The following is an 11,498-nucleotide window of genomic DNA, read 5'->3' as shown; positions in this document are numbered from 1 at the left end:
AGGCAACTAAAATTACATTTTGTATTGGTATCAAAAGTTCAGATCGAAATACTCTAATAGAGCAATCAACTATAACTACCCTAATTGAGGTTGTTATACAATCACTGGACTGGACTAGTGGACTGGACTGGTGGACTGGACTACTGGACTCAGGTATTTTCCCTTTTTAAACCAAATATTTGGGCAACTTATGTTAGTCTCATGTAGTTAGATCACTCCTCCACACATAAAGAAACCCACACACAAACAAAAGAAAGATGTGATCATGCCAGACTTGTCAACATTGCCCAGCTTCAGCTATGTACAGAGGTTCTAATAGTTCTTGCGTGTCAACAAATCTAAAACAGAAGTCACATGCGGTAATTATAGTTTAAATGAATCAATTTGATTGGTTGAAATCTTGTGCATGTGATTTCACTTGTTATTGCCGTCATGCAAAACTATAGAACCTTGTTATCAGCTATTGAATAGCAAGGCAGTTAACTGTCACCACTTAATTTAGCTGACTCCATGACTATAACTTGCATGGTTACTACAACACTACATACACATGTACTGTATGGTTTGTACTTCATGATAAGACAAATGGTAGTCGTACAATAGACATTATGCCAAGAGAGAGAGAATTACACACAATTCTATGATAACAGACAGTGCCAAGTAGACAGATTCACCTGCATATTTTACATTCAATGTAGCAATAGCTACAACCAGTTGCCCAAATATGTGCTAAAATGAAAAACAAACAAAAAAAACTGAGTCCAGTAGTCCAGTCCACCAGTCCAGTCCACTAGTCCAGTCCAGTGATTGTATACAACCCCTAATTGATCATCAGTCACATTTTGTAATTTCTAAAAAAGTTAACATAGTTTATCTGTACCACCAAATAGTCTATGATCTCAGAGTGTTTAGGATAGAGGTACTCTATAATCAAACAGTCACCTACTCGAGTGGAAAAACAACTGTTTACTTTTCTACAAAAGCACCGTTTGTAAGCTAAAAGCCAGGTTCCTTGTTTTGCTTCCTAGTTTTACTTCCCTCAAAATTAATCGTTTGTCGAACATTATAATACAATGACTAACAATTGAATAATTTTAGTGTACATTTAATAAAAGAATATAGTTAGCTACAGCTCTTTGGAGAATATATAAACTTTAGAGCATATAATTGCTTGATGCCTAACACCAGCCTGACTGTCAAATAAAATTTCATGTATTAAAAACAATGAAAGCTGAACGGAGATCTTTTCAGTACTGAAAATCAGCTAACTATTAAGCCATTCCTTGTAAATTGTCAAAAAGCTACTTGATTGGGCTATTGACTTTTGTCGAATATTGCTATTCGGCCAGCATTCAAATATAGGCCGACAATACAGTGTCCACCAGCTAACAAGTTTCAAACAACAGACTATATAGCTATATAAAAGTGACTTAAATGTTTCAAAAGATTGTAAGCTTTACATAAGTGTAATAGATGACAGCAAAACATTTTCCAAGAAAGTAAGTAAATAATGAACATTTTAAATGAAAAATGCCTCCCGTGTATGTTTTCACTGTTTCAGTGTTATATTAGAATAGCTGATTGCTTTTTAGAGTATCTCAATCTACATAAAAACAAGGAATTATGTTCATTTGTATTAGATGCATAGCTTTTTACAAAATGACATCTGAATTAAGTCAGATCCAGCAGTGATATCAAATCACAGTTCCCTATACTAAACTAGTTCTACCTCATTTTGACAATTGGCTGTATAACTTGGTCTGACAAGGCACAAAACACATTATATACAAGGCTCAACTATATAGGTAGGGCTGTAGCAAGTGGTCTGGCTGGTCCAGTTTTGCAAAAGATTGAGATATTCTAATAAAGCAGTCGGCTATAGGTTTTAGTAAACCATCTTAAAACTTTCATTTCAGCTAGAAATACAGTCTCAAAGCAGAGAGTCAAAGCTTGACTTACAAATTTTGTCTTATGGGTATTCCCACAGACCTTCTAGTTCAACATGAGTCACATGTCAATGCACTTTACACATGCAGTATAGCTATATCTGCATGCCTCCTCGTCTATAGTCTCGTGTGTAAGTACCAGCCTATTGTGCTGGCACAATTTTGAACATAATAGCATCAAGCATAATGGGTAGAATAATTATGACGCATTGTAAGTGCAGCACATAACTGCTTGTATTGACGTACTCTAATAGAACAGTCTTGACATGATCATAGTCATATTATGTATCTACAAAGCTGTTAAAGGAACACTTTACCCATGGACAACAATGTCATAAGCTGGAAGTTTATGATTATGATTAAAGTACCAGTAAAGGCACAGCTTGTATACCGGATCAGCACATAACAGTATACAATATTAACAAAAGTAAATTTAGGTAATTATCTAATAAGGACTTAAAACTGTTTACAGAAATAGCGTTAACTACATTTGTAAGCAAAGTGTTCCAATCATTAATTAACCTATTAACAAACTATTTTGATCTACAGTTTAATCTTGAATGATACTTAAACAGTTTGAACTGGTGTCCCCTGGTGATGATGGTATTGGAGTAGGTATATAAAGTAGAAAAATTTGAATTAAAATACAAGAATCTTGTATAGTAGTATGCCTATGAGCCAGAAATGATAACTGAAGAATCCGGTGGGAAGTTTCTCCTCATAGGGCTTGTCTCTAATTGATGGTAGTAAATGTGTAGCCAACATTGGGCTTTTTCTATATTTCTTTGATTGAGAACAAGGAAAGGCTCCCATACTGCATTACTATATTCAAGCATAGGGCGTACCAAACTAGCTGTGATCCTGTGAAGTTGTTTATTCACAGAGTACAAAATTCCAAAACATTATGGAGTGAGCACTGCAGCTTAACATAATAGGAAAATTAAAAGCATAATAGGTGGTGCCTACTAAATTGGCCAGACCATTGACTACAAAGAGAAAAAAGGTCTTGCTATGTGAGACTACTCCTCATCCACAACACCATAAATGGCCTGCCTGACCACTCAGTTTGTTTGGCCTTGCTACAAAGCTGAGGACTACTCCAGGGATAGGGATTTTACTGTGACAGCCTAGCTACCTAATAATAACTAGGAGTTAGCGGATTAGCCAGCTTACAGAAACATAGATACTATAGGTAAGGCTAGCTCTATAGCTAGTATCTATGACAGAAATGCCGCCTACACATTCATTCAGACTATGCCTATGGAGCGGCCCCAGACTAGTGCCGCTCCATAGGCATAGGCCTGTTGTGTGCTACTAGGTGTCTAGACTACTAAAAAAGTAACAGTTATTTCGGAAATAATTATTTGTAACTTGACGTCATTATGATTAAGCGCATCCATGCATTGGCGGACAATAGCTTTAAGCACCTCCTAAAATATTTTGACTAGTGTGTCCCACTGCAAACCTTATAGAGCAAACCCGGAGCAAATGTCTAACATTCGTTACGGGGATGAAAACATGAGATCGTCAAGGTCAAGCAGTTACAGTCCAGAGATTCGCCCCCTGCTATCGTCGTCATCAGTAGCGTTTACTTTGGGAACAGCGGCAATGGACCAGCCAGACGGGCCCGACTCTCCGTTGAACTCTGTAGAAGAGAAAAGCATCAAATTAACGCCTGTCAAGACAGGCCGTATAAGATCAGTACTTTACGCTTGTGTGGTTGCAGTTCTTGGCTCGTTCAGTATTGGGTTTGTGATCGGATTCTCTTCTCCCGCACTACCTGATTTGGATAAGAAGAGTGGAACACACACTGACATGAATAAGAACATCTACCACTCTATGTTTAATGTAAGTTGTTTTATTATGTGTGTGTGAGATGTTGTGCCTAGAAGCAAAGCAGCACTCAGTATAGGGGGGTGGCACACAGGCACTCCCTGTATAGGTAGATCTGTGACCACACACGTCAAACGGTGAAGGCCACCAAAGTCAAGAACAAGAATTTGCAACCCACAATCAAAAGTATAATATTTGTTGGTAAGTCACCTGAAAAAGGCTCTTAGAGTCTTAGTCACAGGTCACGGTAAAATTTTGGCTAGTCTGACTGTGGTCACAGATCTACCAACAGCACATGCCTACATGATACCCATTTGATGCAAGATGAGAGCAAAGCCATCTGCTGCTGCAATGAGTAAAGTGCATAATTAGCTATTGCAGCCTTACTTGTACACACCATTTACCATGCATGAACTCAGTGTACATGTATGGTACATATATTGTTGACTTGTTAACAACACACTACAGCTACACCTGAATTAGATCTAGCTGTACTTAATAGTTATACCACGGCTGCGAGGGATTTGCTGATATATACACCCAAAGCCCGAGGGCCGCGGCTGTATATATTTATCAGCAAATACCAAGCAGCTATGGTATAAGTGATATATATCACTTGGGGTGCACTCACCTAATAGGTGAAAGAGCTAACGAGAACTCACCCTGTTTGTTTTATACAGTAGCACCTGAAGATCGATCATGGTTTTAATAGCATGGACTAATAGCCACCAGAATGTTATCCATACGTTAAAATGTCATTAGTACGTTACTATGCTTCAACACGCAATGTTAGAAAACTTGCGATTGTGGGATGGAGTTTATATTGTATCATTTTTGTACTAAGTTAAGCCAACTAACTTCACTATTGGGACAGTAAGTAAGATTTTGTATTAAGTTAAGTACTTAGGACTGTAAGTCACTAACCTATTTCAACATAGCAGTAGAAGCTTTGCTGTTCCATGGTCTGTTCAAAGGCTGGTATGCGGTGGGTAGAAATACACATCCATGATCGCCCTAACAATTATTTTGTACCTTCATTATCCTTTAGTAACAACCAACTAGTTTATCTTAGCAAATATACTAAGCTTATCAACCACTACAAAAATGACTCCCACAATACAAAGCTCCATGTTGCTCAATACAACGAGTCAAAGTGCATTGTTTCTTTGAACTGACTGGGTATCAAAATCATTGGCAAATCGCTTTCCCATGATATTACCTGGGCAATATGTGAGTTAAACCCTGAGTGGTGCCTTTGAATGCCCATGCTAAAGTGGTATATATGAGGTTAAATGCCGCCCAAATCTTATGTAACACAAATTTAACTCATTCGTCAAATTTGTCGACTTTGTTCTTTCATAAAAATTTCTTGTTGTACGATACTCATAAAAATGAGATGAACTATGCGCTTTGTGACAAAAGCATAAAATTTTTTTAGTGTGCCTCATTAGATGACATTTGAGATGTGGAGCCATCACAGATTTGACCTTTTGGTGTTTGTTACAACTCATTAATTTTATGTCCAAAAATAGTGACCTTGTCTATATATCACCCATGCAACGTTCAATTTGTTCAAACTGGATGTCAAATTTAAGATCTTAATCCAAGAAACAAGTTGATCCTTTTTGCAAGTTTATAGCTTATTCCGTTCCAAAGTTATGCTCATCAAATATATAACTGCCCACGTAATTAATTAGAACACATTCTTTGGTTTGTAATTTAATATTTATGATTCAGCTAACCATTTACAGAGAACATATACAACCTGGAGAGTGAAGAGAATCCAGGGATGGGGCATATGGGGTTTGAACCCTCTTGAGGTAGTTCAACAAAGGTCATAATTATTCTATCATCGGTGTGACTCTAAAATCTGTCTATAAATTGGATTTTAAAATAGTATATATAATACTATCAGTAATTGTGAAGCTTATGCATGCTACCAAGAGTAAATAATGGAGACAAACTTATATGAATTTCAGCTTGTGTAAATGATCATAACTTTTAAACAAAGTAAGTTATGAACTTGAAACAAGTACAAACGTGTTTCTAGATAAAGATTTCAATTTGACACCCAGTTTGAACAAATTGAGTGTTGCATGGGTGATATATAGACATTTTTGGACACGAAATGAACTTTAAAAGACAGAAAGATCGAATTGCAATGGCTCACCTCTCAAATTGCATTCATCAGGTGTACCAACTATGTGCAAAGTTTCATAATTCAAAATGCACAATTTTTCTGTTGTGCTGAGATAGCCTCCTATGTTAGTGTAACATGTGACATGCATTGTATGATTTTTTGATCAGGCTCTCATGCCAGTTGGGGCGGTCTTTGGAGGACTAATTGGTGGATGGATGGTAGATTATTTTGGTCGACAGCTCTCACTAATGTTATCCAGTATTCCAATGATGATTGGCTGGATTATGATATTGGTGACATATGCTACTGATGGACCATTGTTTAGACCTTTGTTGTTTGCTGGTCGATATTTTACTGGAATTGGAGTTGGTTGTTTTTCATCAAGCATTGCTGTAAGTATTGTGTGTGTGTGTGTGTAGTGTGTGTGTGTATGTAATGTGCGTGTGTTGGTATATGTATACAAACGCATATGTGTGTGTGTGGGGGTAACCCTTTTTTTTTGCTATCACAAAAGGAATTGTGGCTAACTTATATGTACAAAACTACAGCATTTTTGCCCTCTATCAGATGCTGCAGCTAAAAATCAACTGCTTTCAAAAAACAATTTGACCTCTCTAACCCATGTGGGACACCTTAGTAGCAGGTGTGTCCAAGTGCCATGTTGCAATGGCATTAGCACTTTAGTAAGATGCTGAACCAGGAGATTAGTTTAGATGAGGGCATAATCCAGCAGCATTGCATTCAGTGGAATATAGAACTGAAACAGTAAATTAAACAATTCACCTAGTGGTCACCTCTTTATAAAGACTGTTTAATGTCTACACTGCTGCTATCTTGTTGTTTTTAGAGTGTATCCCCATAGGATGGTCTTATTGATCAATTGTATGCCAAAGTCAGAGTGATGATACAACAACACCTTCATGCAAAACAGTGTGGCTGTACAATAAAGACATACGAAACTAAAAGCAATATCTGGTGAGGCCAAGTATGATATTAATACTGGAAATTAATTATAATTTACAAAAATATTATGTGGCACACAATTAATCAAAAAGACCATCCTATGGAGATTAGGACTGAGCAATATTATCGTTTTAGCAATATATCGCGATATTTTGAAAGTATTGATTTCGCGATATTTTGGTTTTAACTATCATGATACCCCATACCTGTACATTATTGTCATCTAAAAATCCATTTGTTATGCAATACTAGGCTAAGAATCCTTTAAGTCACAACCTGGTTATCCCTGCAGAGAGGTGTGAACACTATAACATAACCTCAAAGCATGTGTTACAATAACTGATACTGGAAACAAGGATGATAGTGGCTAGTTTAATGCTACCTTTAAAGACTTCCTGCAGGAATTCACTATGCAGCACCACCACCTATGATTGACTTATTTGTAAGTATTGTGAACTATTCTGTATCGTGAATAGTGGTTTTAGTATCGATCGTGATACTAAAATGGCAGTATCACTCAGCCCTAATCTTACCACAGAATATGTGATGATATTATGTAGCCATAACCATCATTTGTGACCTGCTGAGCAAAAACCAGCACATTCCTCAAATTCCAGTTTATTTCTTCTCTGTTATCCAAAAGGAGTGGACAGCCAAAGTTTCATCCTTTTGCGATGAATAGTCTTGGAGTTATAGTGATAGATAGTTGGAACAGGAATAAACTTAATTTATAATTCAGAAGGCTCAGTCTCACACATCAACGGTGTTTGGCCAGTTCTCTCAGATAAACAGCTATTCGCAGTAAGAAAAAATATCCTCCGGATAAAAGGAAATAGCTAGCAACCACTCCGTGGTCTGAGCCATTTATGAATTATACAGCAACAATATGGCAAATAAAATCCAGGTGCTTATTTAATCGATCATAGCTCATGACTGAAACAAGCTATAAAGACAGGGTTTGGCTCAATGACAATAATTAACTTTATTTCTATTGCATCGTAAATAAGCACCCATAACTCATGTACTGTACACTGTACAAACACAAAACAAAGATTTTCATACTGTCAATGAACAGGAGAATCTAGTAGTGTATAGGTTTCATTGATTTGAGCTTTATTTCAGTACACATTGAAGCAATTAAAACTAGCACAAAATTTTTATGTAGCACACATTTTTTACCTGTTTTATTTCACTACATTTTTATAGCAAAATAGAATTTTGCAAAAACAGCCAGTTTTAACTCACATTTGTGTTGGAAGAGACACACATTACATACTTACTTGTGCACACTTATGGTCTATGAGCATGCTAAAGCCCTTGCACATAGTTTTTGTATCACACATGCACACCCATGCAATGCAATCAAGGTTAGTTTTGTAATCAGGTTATTTAAGGAAAGTATTTGTAATTTGCATTTATGAAACACTGTAATATTAATCACAATTGTAATTGTAGAAAGTAAAGTAATTGCAGTCGATTACTATCCTTGTGTATTGGCCCCATGCAAATGTGCATGCACGCACGCACAAAGCAAAAAAAAAAACAAAGCTTATGGGAACCATGTGAAACACAGCTATTGCCACCCAGCAAACCAGTACTGGCCCATAGAGGCTTGGCCTGGTAATCACAAGGTTCCAAGTTCAGTGCTCAGTGATGCCCAGTTGCTGCTGTTTTTGTTAGCAAGATAATAGGGCCATTAAGTGGGGACCATCAATGGGTACCAGGTAAACAAACTACAACTGTCCATGTCTCTAATAATGGGGGCAATTGGAAACAGTGGAAATGGAATCGGAAATGGTCAAATCATCATATAAATGTACCCTAGAGTAAAGCCCTTGTTTAGTGGCCACCTTTTAAAGACCACCTTCTTATAAAGACCACATTGTAGTTAGATCTCAAAGATGGCTAAGACATACCGACCACTTCATGATGACCTTTTATAAAGATCACCTCTTTACAAAGACCACCTCTTTACATTGCAATAATATCTAGGTCCAAAACATCCTATGTCATGACCGCTTTATCAAAACAGCTAAAAAGACTAGGCTCTTAAGGTCATCATCTCCTATGAGACGTCATTTTTCGTTGATACAGTAGGTTGTAGTGTACTAGCTACATTTCACTTGCATGGAATATTTTTCTATGACACATTCTGGTACCATAGTATTATCTATGCTGGTACAAACTAAGTGATGATGGTATATGACTCGAATGAAGTGTGGACAAAGAGATGACATTGATATGAATCATGGAATACATGTTTGAAACTTACCAAATATTATATCATGTAAGGAGGTGGTCTTTATCAAAAGTAACCACAAAGTGGTCCTTGGCCATCTCTGAGATCTAATTACAATGTGGTCTTTGTACAGAGGTGGTCTTTATAAGAAGGTGGTCTTTAAGAGGTGGCCACTAAACAAGGGTTTTACACTAGGGTACATTTATATGACGATTTGAGTTTTCCAGTTTCCGTTTCCACTGTTTCCAATTGCCCAATAATGGGTGAGGTTCAGGTGGGACTTAATAATGGTGCCCACACCTTAACGTTCACCTGTGAGCAGTGGCGGATACAGGGGGGGGGGGGGGGGGGGGGTTGCAATGGTTTCAGCCGAAGCCCCCTCTGAAAATAGCGCGTGCCCCTAATTTATTGACGACTCGTCGTGTGGGCGATAAAATCACCACGAGGTATACATAGTGTGTTATAGTAGGACTTTCTACAGGCGAAACTTCATACTTTTCCCTTTGAAATCACATTTACTGCGTTCACAGCAGGTTGTGACCTTTTTTTTTGTTTGGTCTTACTTACAGCTAGGCTGAAGTTGAGTGGAATCTGAAACCCCCTCTGAAAATTTCTAGATCCACCACTGGTGAGGCTGGGTATATACAGCATAATAGTCCTGCCCTTAGTAGGATTTGTCTGTACTGACTCATAGCACCTGAGTAGTGCAGTGTTAAACTGGGTAAGTATGACCATGTTTACGTGGTAGCCGAAGGCTTTGCTTTTTGTCTTTTATATACATGTATATGTGTGTTGGTTGGTGTTCTTTACAACACTAACAACTCTGAGGTGACCCACTGGCAATGACTTTTAGTTGATGACAATCACAAGGTGTCAAGCCAGTGTGTCTGCATGCTCGTGTGTGCAGCTGATCTCTGGGAAACAGCTATTTGCTGGCTAATTATGTTAGTGGCTACAAAATTGTGTTCTACGTAACTAAGGATGTTGTTTGATGACACCACTTTGCACACACTGACCTAGGCATATGAGGTGAATTCGCAGGCCTCGTCCTCTATCTACTTTTACTATTGTGTGTCCCTTTATTTCAGAAGGCTGTCTGGGTTGTGCAGTGTATATTTGTGTGTGCTGTGTTTGTGTTGTGGTATCTTTGTGTGGGTATATAATGTTTTAACTGAATATTGTTTTTTGTTGTATTTTTTTAAAATTTTAATAGCTCTACATCTCAGAGATTGCTCCTGGCAAACTACGTGGACTATTTGGAGTAATGAACCAGCTATCATTAACAATTGGTGTATTTGCTGTTCAGGCATTTGGTATTGGACTGGAATATGAGTGGTTATCAGTAATAGCACTGGTGGTGTTAGCAGTGTTTGTACCATTGGTGACTACCCTTGTTGAGACTCCAAGATGGTTGATCAGCAGAGGAAGGAACTTACAGGCTAACAAAGTACTTTTGTGGCTTAGAGGGAAATCTTATTCTGTGACTATTGAACAAAATGAAATTGAGGTACAAATTGCTTCTGAGGATAAACTGACTTTCCGACAATCACTTGCAGAGCTTAGAAATAGAGCAGTATATCATCCGACAATTCTAGCACTGAGTTTAATGTTCTTCCAACAGTTCATTGGTATTAATGCAGTCGTCTTTAATGCAGAGAAAATATTTGAACAAAGTAAAGTAAGCAATGCAGCTACTGTGGCCTCCCTTGCCGTGGGTGGTGTTCAAGTGATTGCCACATTTGTAGGGTTCCTTCTAACAGATGTTCTAGGTCGGAGAATACTACTAATTGGTGGAGGTGCAATTATGACTTTAAGTATGGTCAGTATGGGGACATATGGATATGTAACAAATGAGCCATATTGTAATCCTGATGCTCCTAATAATGTTAACTTCACTACTGGCTGTGTGGAGCATCTACAACCACTTGCAATCACTAGTATAATGTTCTACATTATTGGATTTGGAATTGGATGGGGGGCACTTCCATGGCTAATGTCATCAGAAATTATTCCCATGCGAGTGCGAGGATTTGGAATGGGTTTAGCAACCCTCACAAACTATGGCTGTGCTGCTATAGTGACTGGTGCATTTGAAGGCTATCAAGATGCTGTCCAGCCATGGGGGACATTTTGGTCTTTTGCAGTAATGTGTTTCTTATCTATCATCTTTGTAGCAGTGTTTATCCCGGAAACCAAAGGTAGATCTCTGGAAGAAATTGAAAGATATTTTCACCATCGTTATCGCAAAAATTATGTCCCCCTGTAACTTTACCTGTTTAAAATGCTGTACAGTGTACCTTTATAGTTAATTTATCATAATTAATTATTTATTTTTATTACACAGTATTTTTAGTAATAAGGTCATGTGGTACAATTA

The 11,498-nt window shown here is 37.6% G+C and overlaps 1 protein-coding gene and 1 long non-coding RNA gene across 3 annotated transcripts in view; one reads left to right on the top strand and one right to left on the bottom strand.

The window, feature by feature from the left end:
- The window catches only part of LOC136249275 (uncharacterized), a 268,619-nt gene that overhangs the window by 19,409 nt on the left and 237,712 nt on the right, over positions 1–11,498 (bottom strand). The gene's annotated exons all lie outside the window — the stretch shown is intronic.
- Positions 3,383–11,434, top strand: LOC136249273 (solute carrier family 2, facilitated glucose transporter member 8-like). The gene is made up of 3 exons (XM_066041233.1): positions 3,383–3,794; positions 6,087–6,311; positions 10,335–11,434. The coding sequence occupies exons 1-3, from the start codon at positions 3,435–3,437 to the stop codon at positions 11,385–11,387; spliced, it is 1,638 nt and encodes a 545-aa protein (XP_065897305.1). The 5' UTR covers positions 3,383–3,434; the 3' UTR covers positions 11,388–11,434.

This window comes from Dysidea avara, chromosome 3 (assembly GCF_963678975.1).
Source record: "Dysidea avara chromosome 3, odDysAvar1.4, whole genome shotgun sequence".
Taxonomy (NCBI): domain Eukaryota; kingdom Metazoa; phylum Porifera; class Demospongiae; order Dictyoceratida; family Dysideidae; genus Dysidea; species Dysidea avara.
The sequence above is the reverse complement of the archived record's forward strand: the minus strand, read 5'-3'. Positions and strand labels throughout refer to the sequence as shown.